Source organism: Gavia stellata, chromosome 4, assembly GCF_030936135.1.
Source record: "Gavia stellata isolate bGavSte3 chromosome 4, bGavSte3.hap2, whole genome shotgun sequence".
NCBI lineage: Eukaryota > Metazoa > Chordata > Aves > Gaviiformes > Gaviidae > Gavia > Gavia stellata.
In genome coordinates, this window is record NC_082597.1 from 5,339,972 (window position 1) to 5,360,366 (window position 20,395).

Below are 20,395 nucleotides of genomic sequence, written 5' to 3' on the forward strand. Positions count from 1 at the left end.
GAAACAGGCTGCCCAGGGAGGTGGTGGAGTCCCCATCACTGGAGGTGTTCAAGGAATGTGTGGACGAGGCATTGTGGGACATGGTTTAATGGGCATGGTGGTGTTGGGTTGATGGTTGGACTTGATGATCTCACAGGTCTTTTCCAACCTTAATGATTTTGTGATTCTGTGATCTTGTACCTAAGAAACACTGGTTTATTCTTAGATCTCCAGGTCTTAGCTGGATGGTTTTATCCTACCACCACCCTGTGACATAGGAAAATATTAATCCAGTTTCCAGAAGAGAGACTGGAACTTTGCTCACATTAAATACCAGCCAACAGACAGTTTTTGGCAAGGTCAAGAGCTGAGCAGAGATCTTGTCTGTCCCAATCTGTGCCGTGTTCCTTAGGACATCGTCTAGTAAGTGCTTATGCTGCTAACTCTGAAGCTACCAAGTAAAAATCTGGTAATGACCAAGACGATGACAATTTTAATTTTATATGTTTTTATATATATGTATATGTGTGTGTGTGTGTGTGCGTGCGCCATAGGTTTCTTGCTTGAAGAATGTCTATATATAGGTGCGTTTCTCTTCAATCAGGAGAGGTTTGCATCTATTTTTTCTTGCCTTCGTTTTCATCTGACCTGTTGTTGAAAGAGCAATGCGTGCAGCCTCCTCTAATGAGGCAGCCAGGAGAGCCTGATAGCGTGGTACGGGTGATTGCACTTCTTTTTCTGCAATAAAGACAGAATTTCTGTTACTTTGTACCCCTGTGTCAGTTTTAGGGACAAACAGTCCCTTGATCATCGTCAACTTGGAAGTTCATTACTGAAGTGTTGAGTATTGCTGTCCTGAAACCGAGCCGTGGCCAAATTAAGAAGGTATATATTCAATAAGCCTTTGGTTTTGGAGTCCCTGCTGTGCTACAGGATCATGATGTACAGAGAAAGAAATTTTGTGCTGCTTTAGTGGTTTTTTGTTAAAAAGGTGCAGCAGTTTTGGTTTCTTGCCTGAACTATTCAGCTTAAGAAATTTTCCAGCGTTTGAAGTGGTGACGGATCCCCACGGCTTGTATTTGGGATTCTAATGCTCTCTGAAGAGATCCCGAGAAGCTACGTATTTATCAAGTTCAACTTTTACAGTGCCTCTGTGAGATGAAATTATCATCGCTTGTCAGATGGGAAGACAACAGTCCGTAGTGTGACCTGCCTGAGATCGCGCTGCAGACCCGTGTCAAGAGAGGAGCGGATTCCTTCCTTCCGTAACTTCGAAGTCATCCTTTGATGAAGGCGAAGAACTTGCCTCCTTACATAGACGCAGGCGACGTTACACATCTTAATGCGCTCCAGTATGAAACGCTGTCTTAACACAGCGTTTTCTCAGAAGCAGCGTGCTAACAGCTGTCAGCTTGTTTTATTTCAGCGTCGGACAAGTTCACCTTTGGGGCTGCGCTGCGACGGCCGAGCCCATCCCTCCTGTAACCTGTGCGTCGGCTGAACCCGGGCTCTGCGCATGGGGCTGCCTGACATAATAAACAATTGCTCTGTATAGCTTTAGTAATGTCAGCATTAATATTGATCTGGCACTGACTTCCCTAACAACAACCAAAAAAAAAAAAAAATGTATCTGTTATCTTGAGAAACCTCCCAAACAGCTCTAGTCTCCTTTCATTACAGGAGAGAGTTATTAGGGCAGATGGCCGAGGTGATATCCATTTGACCTATAGATGCTAACTCAAGAGTCAGATCATTAATAAGGTGGCCGAAGATAGGGAGAGATGGCAGTAAAGAGAGTTAAAAAGCAATCCTGTGCACAAAGGATTGCACGTCGAGGAGTGCCGGGTGGCGAATGAGATGGACAGAGGTGAAAAAGCGGCTGCATGGTTTTAAATGCTCATCGCCAAGTCAAGCAGATTACGCTTAAAAGCTGGTGTTTTCCCATATTTGGTTCCTGGTCCGGTGTGAATCCTTCTGGAGGAAAAAGAGCCTGTAGCTCTTGAACGTAAGACAGAGATTTCGCTTTCTCTAATTAACCCCCCCCCAAAAAAAAAAAAAAAGTGCTGTATTGTTTTCTGCCATGGCCACAGCTGTGGTGGCTCAGGTTTGAAAGCCGCTGCCTGGCAGAAAACCAGTCCTCGCTGAGGCTCAGACCGTGGCCTTGTTCCAAGAGAAATTTGGGTTTCATTTGACCACGATAGGATTCCAGATTGTCATCTGAGCATGTCTGAAAAGTGGTGAATGTGTGTCAGTAGTTAAGTGCTCGTGAACTTCCTTAGTCCCTGGATTGTTCAGGACTGACCCAGGCAATTTTTTCCAGATGTTTTGGGGAATCCAAGTCCATATAAAAGGGATGGTAATGCTTCTGCTTCCTTACTAAGTTGTCTTTGTGGCTTGCAGGAATGTGCATGAAAGCTGGAGCCAAGACACCCCGATTTCTAGTCTCACCTCTACAAACTGCACTTTAACCTTTTCTGCCCTTTCCTGGCATCGCCACACAAGATCACAGAAACTTCGTGGGCCTGGTGCAAACTTTACTTGGCCTTATTAAAAAAAAAAAATAGGCATTGCTCTTTTTTTTTTATTGTACAAAACTCCGGTCCCTTTTCCCCCAACCTCCTCTGAAATTGTTTTTTCACCTTTGATCCAGCAGCTGCTGGTTTTGTGCAATCCTGAGTAGGTAAAACATGAGAAGCACCTTGGGATGAGAAGGAGTTACAAAAATATGAAATATTGCGGTGCGCTTCTGTGAGACACGGTAAAACAGAGTGGCTGTTGAAGCGGACACGGGACAGAAATCTTTAGCAGATAAATGTTCTGATTTTTCTAGTGAATGGGGGTTTTTTTACTGTTTGTTGCAGTGATTTCTCTTCCACTTTATTAACTCTTTTTACCCCCGTGTTTTTTACATTACAATGGTTTGTTTATGTTGCTGTCTCTAAACTCTGCATGATCAAACCCTGTCTTTCCTAACGTTTGAGTTTGGCTACACTTTTCATCTTGTAGCTGAGGCAGAAGACGTCTCTAAATCCTGATTTTAAATACGGCGTTTGTTATAAATTTTATCGCTCTTTAAAATTTTAAATGAAAACAAACTCTCAGTGGTGATCTAGGTTGGATGGGATTGGGAGGGGATTGCTCGGTAGCAACCGGTGCTGTATGACATCTGATGACTGCTAATTCTTCATCCCCAAAACAGTTTTGAGCAGATGAAGGCAGCTGATTTCTGCAACAGCTTAAAGAGAGATTGAAATGACTTCCATGATCTGGAAGCAGATTTTTTTTCCCCCGTAGCAGGTGCAGGCTCAGTCCACAGTGATTTCTCAGTTATACTCTAACTTTGCACTTTAAAAAATTTAATGTCAGTGCCCAGCCAGGCAAAACCTAACTCCCTAACATTTCTGTTTTTCACGGAAGGCTAAGACTTTATCCTCAGGCAAAGTCTCCTCTCTGGGCTGGCTGCTGTAAATCCTCTGGGCCCTGGCAAAAGCCAGACTTGCTAGCTCATTTTACTTAATTTGTGATGCTGGCAAGATTTGTGCTGCAGCCCAGGGCTCTTGACTCAACTCCTCTAAATCAGAGCATTGACACATTACAGTAGAGAAACACCAGCACAGAAAACCTGAAAATAAATGCCTCAAAAAGATATTTCAGAAAGATGCTGTCTTACAAAGCCTTAAATTGTGTTAGTGTAATGTTATAAGTTTGTCGGTGTTTGCTTCTTTAAAACCACCTGCTCATTAAGAAGTTGGGGTTTATCCGCTGTCATAATAAATGGTTTTTACTACGTATTTCATGTGAGAATCTTGGAGCACTTGATATCTTTCCGCAGAAACCCTGCTAGACAAAATGTCATGCGTTTTTGCAGGTGGGTAAACAGAGACATGGGGTAAAGTGAACTGAGGTTGTCTAAGCAGCAATGTTCACCGGCATAGGCATAATGACATAATTACAGCAAATATAAATGTGTCAGGTTAACGCCAGTGTGGACATTCTTATTCCAGACTAAGTATCCTTTTTCCTGCTTGGATAATTCCATTTTGAAAGTGAGGAAGTGTATCCAAGAGGATAAAGTGCTTGCCTGTGGTTGGGGAGCTCAGAGGTTCTCTTCTTCTCAAACCTGCCATGGATTTGCTGGGAGATCTCAAGAGAATTTTCTCCTTTCTCTGTGCCATAACGTCACGTGTGTAGGACTGAAGATGGTCATATATGTAGGGGAAAAAAGTTGCTATTAAACAAAAAAACAGAGCAATCACACAGGTGATGTCCACGCTGGCTTGAAACAGGTGGTGCCCGATGTCCACGCTGTGCAAGTTTTATGCTTTATTTTATTTTCAAAAGCTGGTTTTTTGGTCTCACAGCCCGAACACCCAGTTGCAGCTGGAGCGTGTTAGGTGTATTCCTCTGGCAACACATCTTTCATTTTGGTTTCACTATAGCAGGAAGCCAGCGTATGGACTCCAGGATTGCTCCGTGATGCAAACAAAACAACAGTAAGCGGGGATGATGGGAAGATGCATTTCAAAGGCGTGCTCCTGATCCAAGCCAACACGCGCACAGGCAATGCTGGGGTGTTCGCATGTGATCGTAACAGATAACGTCCGTGTGCAGCAAGCTCTTAAGATGGTGTCAGAGACAGAACCTGACAGGTTGAATGGAGCTTAGTCCTCTGTTTTAACCTTCAGATGGTGCTGCTTCAGGAAGAACAAACCAGATTTAGGAAGACATTTTCCTAGTAGTTAATCTGCAGTCAAAATTGTGTGATATATAAGCAAGACAGCTAATTCCAGGGACTTTTACTTTGATGTATGCTTTGCAGTCCACTTTGTTACAGCAAAAAATGCTTCAACCTCTCTCCCTTAATTTAAAATTAATGAAGCAGGTTCATGTTACTGTAATCCCAACAACTGCAGTAAGAAATAATCAGGATGGTTTTAGGTAGAACTGACACTTTGGACCTGCTCCACGAGGTTTACCACCATTGGTGAGCTCTACCCTCATATCTTTTGCTCATGGGTTTGACGTTCCACTGCGATGAGGACACCTGCCAGTTGTGATGGTGGCTGATGCGAGACAGAGGAGATGCCACGCTTTCGTTCCAAGTAGACTAGTAAGAAGCTGTTAGGTGGCCGGTTATCTCTTACGGGCTGAGATGCATGTGAACATTTGCTCTGATGCTTGTTTGTTTCTGTAAAACACATTTTTAATTATCCTAATGCTTTTTTAAAATGTTCTTTGTTACAGAAGAGGAAGAGGAACAGGTGCCTACCGATGGAGGTACATCTGCAGAGGCCATGCAGGTGCCACTGGAAGAAGAGGGAGATATGGAAGAGGATGAGGCAATTAATGATGAGAACTACTTGAGCAAGAGACCGTTAGAAAGTCCTGATGCTGAGGAATTTCCGCCTGTGAAACGGCCAAAACTATCTGTTTCCAAAGGGGACAGCTTGGACGGAGCTTTGGAGCCACGTGAGCCTCTTAGCTCAATAAATACTCAAAAAGTACCACCAATGCTTTCTCCAGTTCATGTTCAGGACAGTACAGACTTAGCCCCTCCTTCACCAGAACCACCAATGTTGGCTCCCATTGCAAAATCGCAAGTGCCAACCCCCAAAACTTTAGAGGCAAAGCCGTTCGTACCCAAAACAAAGTCCAAAACAAGTTCTCCAGGACAGAAGACAAAGTCACCTAAAACTACGCCCTCGCCAGTGGTTACTGGAAGTCCCATACGTTCACCAAAAACTGGATCCAAAGAAAAAAAGTCACCAGGTCGCGCCAAGAGCCCAAAAAGTCCTAAAAGTCCAAAGGTTCCTGCTCATGTTCCCCAGCCACCTGTCAAGCCTGAAACACCAAGTAGAACCCCTCTGGCTGCATTAAGTGACAAGATAGGAAAGGAAAACATTCAAGTAAAACAAGGACAGACACCACCTGAGCCTGCCACCAAGCCAAATGTTGAAAACCAGACTAAGAAAGTACCAGTAATGGACAAGACCATTGATGATTCAATCGATGCTGTGATTGCTCGTGCATGTGCAGAACGAGAACCGGATCCCTTTGAGTTTTCCTCTGGTTCCGAATCAGAAGGGGAAATTTTTACCAGTCCTAAAAGACTTTCTATTTCAGAGACTACAACTCCTAAACCTTCTGTTTCTGCCAATAATGCAAATAAGGCAGGAGCGACTCCAGTACCTCCCTCAGGTGGGACTTCAAGTTCAGACATTTCATGGACAATGGATGACTCAATAGATGAGGTCATTCGAAAAGCAAACATGGGGACACCTTCTAATCCACCTACCAACTTCACTTATTTCTCCTCTCCTTCTGCTTCACCACCAACTCCAGAACCTCTTCTCAAAGTCTATGAGGAGAAAACCAAGTTGGCTTCATCAGTAGAAGTGAAAAAGAAATTGAAAAAAGAGCTGAAGACAAAAATGAAGAAGAAAGAAAAACAAAAGGAAAAAGATAAGGAGAAAAGCAAGGAGAAAAATAAGGAGAAGGAAAAGAACAAGGAGAAGGATAAAGACAAGGAAGGAAACAAGGAAGCAAAGTTTCAGTGGAAGGAACTACTCAAAGATGACGATCTTGATCCCTATAAATTCAAACTAAAGGACTTTGAGGATGCTGACACAAAAGTAAAGTTGAAAGATGGCAATACCAAAAAAGAGAGAGAAAAACATAAAGACAAAAAGAAAGAGAAAGAGAAAGGCAAAAAAGACAAGGATAAGAAAGACAAAGAGAAGCTTAAAGATAAGGGTAAGGAAGATAAGATAAAGGCTCCATCAGCACCTCTTGTGTTACCTCCCAAAGAAATGTCTTTGCCCTTGTTCAGCACACCAACTGCCATGAGGCTTCCCAGCATGTTACCTTCCTTGTCTCCAATGCTTCCTGAAAAACTGTTTGAGGACAAAGAGAAACCAAAAGAGAAGAAGAAAGACAAAAAAGAGAAGAAGAAAAAGAAAGAAAGGGAGAAGGACAAAGAAAAGGAAAAGAAGGAGAAGGAAAAGGAGAGGAAAGAAAGAGAAAAGAAAGAGAAAGAAAAAGAGAAACACAAACATGAAAAGGTAAGCTCTTTAGATGAGTTGAGATGGCATACTTGCTTGAAAAATGCGCATGGATTCCTGTATTTGCTGCTGAGCATTGTTTAAGAGCTTTGAGGAGATGTGTGATTATAGGTTTGGTATTTTTTAAAAATAACAGCTCCAAGGAAGGTGTTCCCCAAGAATTTCAGGGGTTGTCCCACCTCTTTGGGAGACAAACCAATGGAAGTTCAATTCTGTGAATTTGAAATGTGAGATTGTCTTTCTGGTTTTCTTCAACTTACTTTTCACTGTGAAAAGCTGGGGCTGAGACTCAACAACAGCACACACACAACATATGTATGTAGTGTTGCAATGCACAAATTTTGTTCTGTAGATTTCCCCTAGTAGGGCCAGCAACCATATACCTTCCATATAAACTTTAAATTTAATTTCTAAAAGTCTACTGTTTCAAAGCTTGTAGAAGCCCGTAAATTACCAGGTGGACAGAAATGAGGAGCAGATTGCCTTCAAATAAACAAGTCCACCAGTTATCTCGGATGTTCAGAAGAGCTGCTGAATCCTCTCTTAGCAAGACCGCCCCCTTGTTGCTCCAATTTGTTTGAAGTAAGAAAATTGTTTTCAAATGGTGGTCTAAATGTTCAAATGTCACCTTTCGTTTTGAGTCTTAAGCTTGAGAGAGAGAGCTAGTTTTCAAGTAGGTTGAGCTCCCTTCCTCTCCTGTAACTCTTACTGATTTTCATCAGGCAAAGATGATTTCTTCTTTCCAATATCACCTAATCTTGAGAATATATTTAATATTTAAGAAATGAAACCAGCATATTTGCATGTTATCAGATTTGAAATCCCATTAGAAATGGCTCCCCTGATTCAGGGTCTGCTCTTAATTTTTTGTCACTTCACCTTGTAATACGCATTAAATTGTTAATATTAAAAAAAAAAGAAGAAAAGAAAAGAAAGAGATTGTCTTCATATGTGATAACCTTGGATACAGGATTTCCTAAATCTCTGTCCTTAGCATTAGGAAGCACTGTGTAAATTCTGGTTTGACCAAGATGCTCTTTACATCCTGCTTTGCATGTAATACTCAGTTCGTACAAGCTCAAATTTGGGACTTTCCTCACTTTCCGTTTTTGCCACTGTACCCGGTTGTGCTACCTGCCAGACTTGAAACAAACTGCTGATTTCAAAACTTGACATATTTTTTAAGTTGACAAATGGGTTTTCCGTGCAGAATCCGGGTGATCTGGAGAACTAACATTTGTCTGCTGTGGATGAGTCGGTGATCGACAGGGTGGTGCTCCAGTTCTCCATGTTAATTTATTGTCCAGTTTTAGACTGCAGCAACATTTTCATGGATTCCCCATTTTGTTTGTCTGCCCTTCATGCCTGAGATGTTTTGTCAGTATTTCACTGAGAATTTCTGCAGAGATTTCTTTTTAAGTTAAATACATGTGTCTATAGACTAGAGACAATGAGTTGCTTGTTTTTCCTACATTTGATTATGCATTTCTTCTGCAAATCTCTGTACGTAGTTTGCTTTAGAGCAATAGAACAGATACACAAACAAATACAAGCTGGTAAAGCTTCGGTATAGGCTGGACATATATATATATAGGAAAAGGAGTTCAACAGTAATAAAAACTTGGACAAATTAAATTGACAAAGCTGCCCATTACGTTGGCAAAAAGTCCCTGTCAAAAGATAAACTTTAAAGCTAGAATGCATGAAAGAGTCCCCAGATAGAATTAAAATTTAAACTGATTCTTGATAGATAAGCTTTTTTTAAATCCACCTCTTTGCTGCAAGTCAGGATTTTAAAAATAAATTTCCCCTTTAAATCTCTTGAGCGATTTTCATTTTTTGCAAGGCCGCACTGCTGGTGTCCTGGAAAAATGGAGAGTTAGAGCTTTATCAGTTGGTGCCCTGAGGTATATGGCAAAGAAGCTAAATCCTTGAAGATTAGCAAAAAAAATGCAGCACATGGCAATAAGGGGCTTATATGACTACTAGTATTAGTTCAGGTGAAAGAAGTATTGCTTATACATAAAACTGGACAAATCCACTGACAATGTATTTTTAGTTAGCTACAAAGGAGTCTTATATTGCTGGACTTTACCTCTTTGGTGATTTGGGAAGCTTAGTAATCCACTGTAAATGCTCTTCTGCTGGCCCCAATTCCCAGTATTACTCCAGAATGCTGCTCTTTCATTTTAACCCCTAAAAGTACATGTTTCCTTAATTTAGCTTTTAGATCACACAATGACTTATTTAGCCAGCAGTTGCGGTGTAAGAGCAAATGATCAAGTTACTGCTCGGACGCTTAACCTTCCACGGCGCGTCCGCTTCCGAGGCGTAGGTGCGACCTGAAAGATGAGTTCCTGGGCTAACTGCGGTTTCAGCTCTCGATGGCCAGTAGGAAATATGGGATATTTCTATTATTGCTATACTTAAACAAAAGAGTGACTCAACAGTAATATTTCCATTTTTGAGTATTGTTGTAGTTACTACCTAAGTGTGCATCCCATCCTGTTGGGGAATTGAAGCTTTTTATCAAGTTTTCCCTGTAATTTTGCCCCGAGCTGCTAGAAGACATAGAACAGCAACCAACACTCTGCGTAAATGGCAGAAAGCAGAAGCTGCGGGCTGCGTGCTGGAAGGGTTCGGTGGTGGGACCGAGGAAGAGGAGCTTTTGCGTAGGGCTTGCCTGCAGCTCTGTGCTCCGCAGTAAGTGTTGGGCTGCTGCCTTGCATGCAGCACCGAATTAAAAGCAGAGAGTTGAAGCAGTTACACCCCACTTCCATGACGGAGATTACCGGGCGTGCTGTAGGAGTGACTGAGCAGCTCACGAAGCAGCTGCTGACCCAGTTTCAGCTAACCGTAATACACTCAGCTGTAAACTAAAGTCGTTGAGGCACTGCTTCATGAGAAATAGAGCCATCCTTGCATCGGGGCAGGGCTTGCTGGAGATGCCCCAAAGTAACCTGCCCTTATTCGTGAATCAAAATCCTATTGTCGATGTAGAGGAAACCCAGGATATCCAGGATATAACTGTGAATGCTCCTTAATTTTCCCTCTGTTCCAGTCATGCAAACCCTACACACAAACCCATGTTGTAGAGAGATGTTTCCTCTCCTCTTGTATCAAAGGATAAGATGTAGGATTGTCGTGGAGCCCGGTTTTCCTCTCACAGCAGACTGCGATGTTGGTATCTGAGCATAAAGACGTGGTTTATGTGCTTTTCTTCGGCCACATGAGCCCACACCACCATTGTTTAGAACATCTTGGTGGTATGCAAACAATAATACAAAAGACCTTAATACAAAGAATGGATGACATGAGTATCTTTCTGTGCTGTGTGCTGGAAGCTGAGTAGCAGTGCTTGTCCTAGGAAGTTTTGTATTTGAAATAGGCACTACAGAAGGAGGAAAAACCTGCAGGAAAAGAGGTAAGGTAATTTAAGGCATGTGCCTGAGCCTCCTGTACTGTGTCTCTATCCAGTGGACGATGCCTCAGGTTAAGGTGCCGGGAAAGCGGTTAAGAGACTTACCTATGGCAAGTGGCAGTGAAATTGTGGCAGGCATTAGGAGCTCCAGAGGAAAAAACCTCTTGCAACACTCCAACGGAATGACATAGCAAAAAATTGTGCTATGTAAACAAAAGCGTAGAGGGAGGCCTGTGAAGTAGGCTAATACACATCCATGGAGAGCTTTATTGAAAAGCATGGTTAACTGTGTCAAAACAGAAATACTACTCAGGCTGCAGCCCTTTGCTCTCTCTGGAGTAGACATCTCCTAAGGAGCAGCTCCGATTCTTTGGGCAAGGTGCGTGGCATGGGACTTTGTCATTACCGTTCCTCAATGTACGTCCTAACCGAGTCCTCCCAGTCTGGCCTGCTCTCTCCTGCACTGCTTTCTGTGCTTTGACTTGATTGTTTGCCCTCCTTTTCTTTATGAAAGCTTTTTAAAACAGATTTCTCCCACTGAGAGTTGCTGGGGTTTCCATTTAGTGTATGTATACTACTTTTGTCTCTTTAAGTTCCTAGACCAGATTCAGCTAAGTGGTTATTTTATTAAATACGATGACACACATGCTCAAAATTTTGGCAGATACTGGTTTAAAGAGTTTAAGGACATAAACTCCACCAGATACTGAGGCTGGAAACCAGGCCATTTGAAAAATAGCCATTAGAAACCTCAGCCTAATTGCATTAAAAAGCAGTGGTTCTGTTATACCTATGTGGATAAGCACTTTCATAAAGTATTCAGTGTTGGTGCTTGGTGTTTATTTGCTTCCTCTGTGTCTAATTTTGATTCAGGAGGGTCACAGTACATTTATGTGATGAACCTGGGAAATAATTGAATTTAAATCTCAGAAAAAAGTGGAAACACCAGTGGGCACCTATCAAGTTTGAATACTAAGGTCGAAGCATTTCATGTCATTGTTCAGAAACATATTGGGTTTTTTTGTGTCTCTAGAAAAATACTAAATCAGGAAGATTTGTTAATAAAGTGTATGAGCAGGTACAAATGCAATGAAATTTCAAGTTGACTTTTTAGTCTAGAATTCATATTTGTGATTAGCTATGGCTGGGAGCTCCCAACAAACTCTGACCGTCCATGCTACAGCATGAAGCGTGAGAGAGCAGTGATCAGTCTGTCATAGGTCTGTCTCATTAAGCCGATATATTCTATTTGGTTAACTCCATCAGTGCTTTCATGTAATTAATATATTTTGGGAGTCTGCTTACAGTCTTTGATTGATGATTGCATTCCCTTGTACAGATAAAGGTGGAACCAGTTGTTCCGGCTCCATCACCGGTTATTCCTCGGCTGACGTTAAGAGTGGGTGCAGGCCAAGACAAGATGTAAGTACGAATAAATCCACCTGAAAGGTGTATGCTTACCACAGGTCTTCCTCTGTCGCTTGTGGTAGTTCTTATTTTCAGTGGCAAACACTTAAAATTAGTGGCAAATGGTATTCATAAAGCTATGACATCTTTTGAGCGTTCTAATGAAAAATCAAGCAGAACACTTACCAGCAGAAACTTTTTGGACATTTTGCCCTTTTTCTTCTACTCTCCAAGTGGGACTTACCATCTTCCATCCATCCTACTGTGTTTCCCACTCCATGCCTTTCTAGGGCATGGATTACAAGGCTCCATTTAGACTCGTATGGTGCCTCCAGTGACATTTAGCGAGGTTTCCGTAATGGATGGTTATCCTTAGTGTAACCTACAGCTAAATTTCATAATGCTTTTCAGCTAACAGTTGTTTTATGCTTTAAAACATAACAGTTGAAATTCCTTTATACGCATCTGTTTTATTATAACTGTTGATGATTATTCATGAGTGTACCTAAAGCATTTCAAGTGTTGGTTCATTAGCTCCCTAATTATTGGGTGCTGTTGTACAAATAATAGTTACTTTGTACTGTATGAGCGTAAATAGGATGATCCCTATCCTGAGATCATACAGCATAAGCAGGTGGCTGGAGAGGCTGGGGAAACCATGCGTCACTGGGCTTTTTAGGCTCGTCCTATGTTGTATGTGAAGGGTTTCTTTTAATGAGGTTTTTCATGTTTTTAATGGCTCAGGCCATACTTTCATGTCTGATGGTAAACATGAGCACCAAACAGATTTTTCCTTTCCATTCATCACATTAAATATCGCTAATATAGTTGTTTCTCTTTCATAGCAATTCTGAACTAAATCTCCTAATTTTTCTGCTTTATAAGTTAAATGGCATCTTTGATAGTTACTCTGTTTTTCTGTGCTGTCCTACTCCTCCTCAGTAGGTAACTGTGAGCTTTACTGGTTTGAAGTTGCTGTGGGATTTCAGTCATTTCTTGGTTTCTATGGGACCCCTCCACCCCAAATATCAGGGCTTTTTCCTGCTCTTCAACCATTTCTGCTTTCTTCCTTTCACAATATTTGAGAGCGATCTAAAATTTCTGTGCTCAGACTGCTGTACAAAAGCTCCAGCTTTCTCAGAACGGTTGTCTGTCCTGCTGTGCATGGGTTGAATGTGCATGCCTGGACAGACTGTCCCTTTAAAGCCCACAAATCCATTTTCCCCCTTGAGGAGCTATGGATATTTTTGAACTCCTCTTTTTCAAGGACTGTACAGGTGTTTATATGGGGAAAATTAAGTCATATTTTCAAGGCAGAACTTCTAAATTAAAGTTCTGAAGCCATATTTTAGCACCAAAGAGTTGACTTTGCTTCCCATCTTATCTCACCTGTCTTTCTCATACCCACACACATTTTGAGAAGCGACTTCAGACTCCGTCTGCTTGCTACAAATCAATATGGGTGCATCATCATCAGCCCTGCCAGCCCGTAGTGGGTCACAGATACTGACATCTTGGTTTATCACCTTTTGGGAAACTCACTTCTATTCCATTTTCCTTTGTGCATCTATCGTGGCACCTTGACCTCCAACTGAAGACCTCGGGTGTTGTGATCCTTAGCATGGCAGAGCCTAGAATTTAAACCCCGACCTCCAGGATGGGAGATACACAAAGCTGACTTAGCTCAAAGTTTCTAGTTAAATTAGGGGAGAATTAAACACCAAGGCTGAGATCTTCATGGGCGGGGGAGTCCTGGAGGCAGCTGGTAGCAACTGCTAAAAAGTAGTTGTGCTGCAGCTCTCTGCAGCATCTGTACTGGGCCTAGGAGGGGAGCTTCATCTTCTCCACCTGACACTCGTCCTTGAGATTGCTTTAGGCTGCGTAACCAAACGAAGTTTGAGTCATTAGTATTCCATCTCTATTTGCTTACTGGTTTGCCTTTTTTACGTTATCTCCTCACTTCCCACCATACTGGCACCCTAAAGTTGTCCCATTGTAATGACTGTATCACCCAGTTGCACCTTCTGACTAATGGCAAACAAGAACTTACGGAGCTTTGTAATAGCTTTTAGGATTTGTCATAGTTTTCTGAGGCAAAATCCAGGAAGAAATTTGCTGTTACACAAGTAAATACAGGATACGCCACGCGACTCTGGGAACTGTTTTGTGTTGCGTGTCAATCTGGTGTCCAAGGCGGCAGGGCTTGCAGTGGAGCTGTCCTACTCTAAATAATACTTCTGCTTTCATCCTCAACTATTAATATTCAGCCTGAACTCAGAGCATATTTTAATTTTCATGTGTTGTGATCATTACGAAAAGGACTGGTGTGGCTTAGAGGCAAAGCTCTGCGTGTGGCTTGGACGTCTGAAGTAATACCAGAAATCTCTGCGACCTCTATTTAAAGGTACTAGTTGAAAAGCCCATAGTTGGATCATAAAGTCTTACGAGGAGTGGCTGAGGGAACTGGGGTTGTTCAGTCTGGAGAAGAGGAGGCTGAGGGGAGACCTTATCACTCTCTACAATTACCTGAAAGGGGTTTGCAGAGAGGTGGGTGTTGGTCTCTTCTCCCAAGTGACAAGTGACAGGATAAGAGGAAATAGCCTCAAGTTGCGCCAGGGGAGGTTCAGGCTGGATATTAGGAAAAATGTCTTTACAGAGAGAGTGGTGAAGCATTGGAAGAGGCTGCCCAGGGAGGTGGTAGAGTCACCCTCCCTGGAGGTGTTCAAGGAATGTGTGGACGTGGCATTGTGGGACATGGTTTAGTGGCCATGGTGGTGTGTGTTAGTTGATGGTTGGACTTGATGATCTTACAGGTCTTTTCCAATCATAATGATTCTGTGATCAACCTTCTAAGTAGCTCTTAACAGGCAGAAAACAAAAGCTTTTGTGACGTATTATGTTAAGGGAAAGTTAAACTTTTGTTTCATCTGTGTTGGTAATGAAGTTCTGAATATCTGGTAATTATCATATGGAAACATTGTGTTTCAGTTATCATGTCTCTGCAGTTCACTAGCACCGGATTTTTTGAGAATACTGCCAATCACCATGGAAAGGTATGAGAAAAGTTTTTGGGGATTCATAGAATTTAATGACTAAAAACTAGATGGACTAATGAGTTACATCGATTTTCACTGTTAGAAAGAAGAGCTGTTTGGAGGCATTTGGAGGTACTTAAGTACCTGTTCAACTGGAGGTTGGTTTGTTTTGGGGTAACATCATATAAAACATTGTCTTTAATGGAAGTACTTACAGATCTTGGTGAGGCCACAGTGTCTTTCAGGTCTCTGAAGAAAAAGTGTCAGATTGATGGTGCTTGAAATGGAGATTCGCATCACACCATAAACACAGCACAAGGGCGGTAACACAAGTTTACTCAAATAATGCAGCAGCGGTGAGGTGTAGCAAACAGTTTACTCTCTATCATTTTGCTTCTTGGCTCCTCTGCTTGGACCAACATAGCAAGCGGTGATGGTAGTGGCAGAGAAGTCTCCTTCGTTCTTGTTTCTGTGAATACGAGTATGTATTGCTCCTGGATTCAAAGTGATCTCTGCATTCGAGCTTGTCTGGTGTCCAAATATTCTTACAACACACATCAGTTCAAAAGAGATGGCTATTAATAACGTTTGGTTAATAGACATGAAAATGTACCGTTGCTGAAGGATGGAGAAGCCAATATTGGAAAAACTGTTCTACTTTAGGGTTTTTTGCAAGTGTTTTAACTGCACAGTAAAACAAGAAGAAAGTAGATTATAATCAAACCATTTCCATCTTAGTTGTAAACAATTACAGCAATACTTGCATGGATGCCACATTAGAAGAAATTTACTGGATTCCATTCTAATGCAATTAGAGCTAATTTTGTTCTTTAAATGAATAAAAGGTCAGCTAGTAAATCTAGTTTATCTCAAGTCCAGGCTTCAATAAATTGTTTTATTTAATTTGTTGTAAAAGATCTTATCCTTAATGGGCCTAGCTCTTATTAGTTTGCTTGTGCTCTAAAATATTTATGACCACCTTTTTAGATATGATTTGAATGATATGTTGGAAGGGTTTTTCACTGGGGTTTTTTTTTTCCACTCCAGTGTTATCAAGGTAGATTGCTAACTGAGTTAGTTAGCAATAGGAAGGAACTAGAGATGCTATCTTTTTTTAAAAAAACAAAAAAACATAGCTAGTATAGACTTCTACATTTTAAATCAACTGCAAATGATGAGCAGATTTTAATACTTTTATTCGATTGCATCATGGTTTCTTTTTGTCTAGTTATTTTTGCTAAGCACAATAATTTTTCCTACACATAAGGTTTTTTTAAAGCATATCTGTTGATGAGACATTCCAGCTACTACTACAGTTGACATAAACTTCAGCAAAACTATGTGCTGTAATTTTTGATACTTCAGATAAATTTATTCTACATTTAAATACAGTTTTTAAGAAAAACGACATGGCTTCTGACACTAATGCCAGACCACAAAGCAGAGTACCATTCACTGGTTGCTGTTTCAGTGCTCCTGTGACTTAGAAGCAGGATATAGAATTTTTTGTGAAATCAGGTCTCCAAATTTAACTTAAAATGTCAGGCTTTTGCTCCAGACTTGTACTGCATTGTACCATAGCTCTGCCTTCAGCAGGGAAGCTGGAAACCAGACATGAGAGGGGGAAAGACAGGTATTTTAACAGTGTTTAACTTGTAAACGTGACCTGCCACTCTAATGAAGTTGCCCCTTGTCTTACGTATTTTTAAAGTGAGTAGATATGTAACTTTCTCCCCCCAAAATGGCACACATGCTCAGATATGTGTCTATAAAAAATGTATATTAAATAACCTGTGGATTGTAAAATAAAATCCTAAAAGGATTAAGGGATAGAAGTAGTTTTGTTATCCAGATATTTAATTGACTCCACTAAAGCTTTTTATCGCTTGGTAGGGATATTATCAGTCCAAAGCCTAACTTATGTTCGTTTGGAGGCTCACTCGACTGCATGATATCCCCATGACAAAAGCCACCAGCATAGCTAGCTGACACGCTTTGTAGGGAATCTCAAGGCCAAGTGGCATATATATAGACCATATTATTTTGTGACCAGTGGCTGTGACCTCTCTGTGTAATATTGGTGACCCAGAAGCCTACTTTTGGGACTAAGGGGACAGGGGAAACTGTCCTGTTGCTTTCTGTTCTATTACACCAAGTTTCTGTGATTGTCCATCTAAGAACTTCTACCGTAGTAAGGTGCTCAGAGCATGCATTTTTATAGGCTGGCAAAATAGCACGTGTCTGAAAAAGTAGAAGTCTGAAAGGAAAGGTAGCTTGAGAAAATCTCCTCATTGAAGCTATAACCCTACCTGAAACACAGCTGGACTGTTGGAAGAGTTTGTTTTTCCTAAATTTACATGGTTTGGGTCATCACTGCTACTTGCTCAAGAATTCATTATTTTAAGTGCAACTGCAGTTGGGCAACAGGATTGCAGTAAAACAGTTCTTTAGTCATACCTTTTGAAATTCTGTAAAACTTTATTATCTAACCCGCAGCATGCAGAGTACCGCAGAGTTTATTACAGGGTAATGTTCTCCAAAAACAGATGCCTAAATGATGGATCTTCTATCTGCAAAGAGCTTAATTTACGTAAGAGTTGAGCTGCAGACTCTCCAGAGATTGAATTTGCTTGGGAAAACTACACACACACACATACACAATCAGACTTTAAAAAGGTAATGGCACCAAGGGAGAAGAAGAAGAACGTATTAGCAAATCCATTGATACGCTTTTTATTGATCTGATTGAAGACAAGAAATTAGGCAAGAACTGTGTTGGTGTTCCCCTAAGCTCACTGGGGATCTGTAGTTGGTGCTGTGACATTACTATGTATTTTTTGAAAACTGCTCAAACTCCCTGGGAGTTGGGAAAAAAAAGCTAGATATCTAAGACAGGACTTTGCTATTACCTTCAATTAAACTAGAATTCTGCCCTGTGTAGTTTCCAAGAATGCATCTTACTTTTACAGTATGATCTTTGGTGGATATTCAAGGAGCTTTAATTTTTAAAGGGATTGTTCTCGTATGGATAAATCAGACCGTGTGAAGAAACTTTTGAACTTTGGGTGCTATTTAGTGGAGAGCTACTCAGACTTTGATAATTTAGATTACTGTCTTCATAGTGTTTGCCCACAATAGCTGAATAATGGGGTTCATTAACCTCCCTGTGTAGGCATATCCAAATTGTTTGCCTCTAGCTCCCTACGTGTGGCTGGGGAGGAAAGGATTGGCTTTTTATTGACTTGTCAAGCCGTAGGTTTGCATTACCGGCCAAGTAGCTCGTGACCCATTCCATTTATTTCACTGTTTTGTGGTGGGGAAACAGGTAAAGGAATCCTGCTGGAAGCCCCTCCTTCCGCACGTTTTCATGAATAAGAGCAGTGTTTGGAGCAGTTAAGGCACCGTGACCAAATCCTCCGAAAGACGTAATGCAAGCAGCATGGGGCTATTGTGGGACACAGCTGTGGGCGGTGTTGGTTACCCTGCGAGACGTTGCTTATTCAACAGAAAGCTCTGGAGGAGAACTTATTGTGGAATTAAATAGGAGGGAAAAAGTGATACTTCAGGGAGAAAAATGTAGAAGGGTAAACCACTGTTTGGGAAAATTAAACAATAGAGTCTGGGCAGCGAAAGTCTGTGTTTATTGCAGTACTAATGGGTATCCCAATTATTTTACAGTGTAGCACTTAGTAGAGAAAGACGGCGTTAACCGTGCGTTAACAGAATTAACGCTCTGGGTGTCAACCCAACTTTTGCTGTAAGACGGAAAAGAGCGTGTAATGGTGAAATCATTTTTGATATGATCAATAGACCACCTAAGTGAGGAGGCAGAGTGATGGAAAATTATCTTGCTCCTCTCCAAGGCTGCAGAAGTGTGCTTAAGGAATTCCAGTGACCTTTACAGCTTTCATGAATCTTTGTGCGTGTGTGTTCGTGTGCGTATATACATACCCGCATTTTTCTGTTCTGTAGTCTTTTAAATTATAAGAGCTGGAGGACTGATTTTCAATGCCTTTTTCAATGCTGGATGTATTTTAATGAAGATATTGTCTCGGGTATGATTCATATCCCTTTCCCGATCGTTCTTTTTGAGTGTAACATATTGGCCCCGATCCTGCAGTAAAATCCCCATGTGTGGTCTTGTATCCATCCAGAAGTCTCGTTCACTTTGGTGGAGGTTCCTCAGCCTCTCCCTTGCTGCAGGATTGGAGTCTTTACATGAAAAAAAAACAAAACTGAAGAATACCATATCCCTTTTACCAAAACAAGTAAATGATCGTTTTTGTTTGTATTTCTAGAGGTGATTTCGAAGAGTTTTTTCTTCCTTGACTGTGAGTTATTTCCAACTTCAGCTGTAGTCCTTAGCTTTTGTCGTCTTTTTTTTTTTTTTTTTGTAATTACTGAAGCCACCCCAACTAATTATTCATCCTGTTTATGGTAGGTGGTAGGCTGTGGCAAATTATTTTCATTTTGCTGCTGACCACACTGGGTGATGACTCCAAAAGCGAATCCATAAAAAGGCTTGAGTCATTAGAAAACAAAACAACATACTGTGAGATTCTTTGATTTCACTGCTTCTTGCTCAAGAGTAAAAAAATTGTATACTGTATACCGCAATTATAAAAAAAAAAAAAAAACTTCAGGCAGGTTTAGACACATAAGCGAATTGCTTGTGTAAATGGGCATGAGCAGCTGCCCTTATAAAGCACAACAGAAACCGATCAAATATGTGTGTGAAAGATTAGAAAGGCAGATGGGTTTCTGTTTAAAAAATAGACTTTGCCTCCGTAGAAGATGACCGCAGGAGAAGGGTACTGATTTGTTCTTGTCTTTGACAGACGTGCTTCTTTTTATTCACTCTATAGTTCCTGGGAGCTGGATGTAGACAAGAGGGCCGTAGAGAAGTAGCCATCCGTAGACACAAAAGAAAAATATGGTCCTACCTGAATTTAGTAAAGCTGTCCTGTGAGCAATTGATCTGTAGCCGCACAGAGCCTCCAAGTTCAGGACTGGGCAGCTCACTTGATTCTTACAAAAACATGTCTTGGTAACAAGCTGGAAATCACTATTTTAGAGGTTTCTAAACCCATGCTGGCATAATTTTCTGGTAGTTAATAAAATTCATATTCTACACTAGTTCCCATTAAAGAGGATAGATGTAGGACTGGTGTACGGGCAAGCTTCTAGATCATGCGTCCCATAACATTTCCCAAAACAAATGACAATAAAGGGCAGTTTGCAAGGAACATGTAAGAGAAAGTTTGCAAAGAGCTCATTGGCATGAACATGTTTTACCAGCTTCTGGTTTTGCTGTTGAGAGCTCAGCAGAAGCGGATAATGCCAGGTGGTTTTCACACCAAAGCTCTGAGCAGCTTGTTATTGATGATAAGAGAGAAAAGAAGATGAAAGATACCAAGACGCCACGCTACCAGCTCAGTTTTGTTTTGTCAGACTGGCGATGAACCATCCGGAGATGTAAGTCAGAATGGTGA

The 20,395-nt window shown here is 41.3% G+C and overlaps 1 protein-coding gene across 1 annotated transcript in view; it reads left to right on the forward strand.

Annotated features, from left to right (window-relative positions):
- The window catches only part of TAF3 (TATA-box binding protein associated factor 3), a 116,591-nt gene that overhangs the window by 83,263 nt on the left and 12,933 nt on the right, over positions 1 to 20,395 (forward strand). The window contains exons 3-4 of the mRNA XM_059816451.1: positions 5,224 to 7,040; positions 11,801 to 11,883. Coding sequence (XP_059672434.1) covers positions 5,224 to 7,040; positions 11,801 to 11,883 — 1,900 coding nt within the window. The remainder of the gene's footprint in view (positions 1 to 5,223; positions 7,041 to 11,800; positions 11,884 to 20,395) is intronic.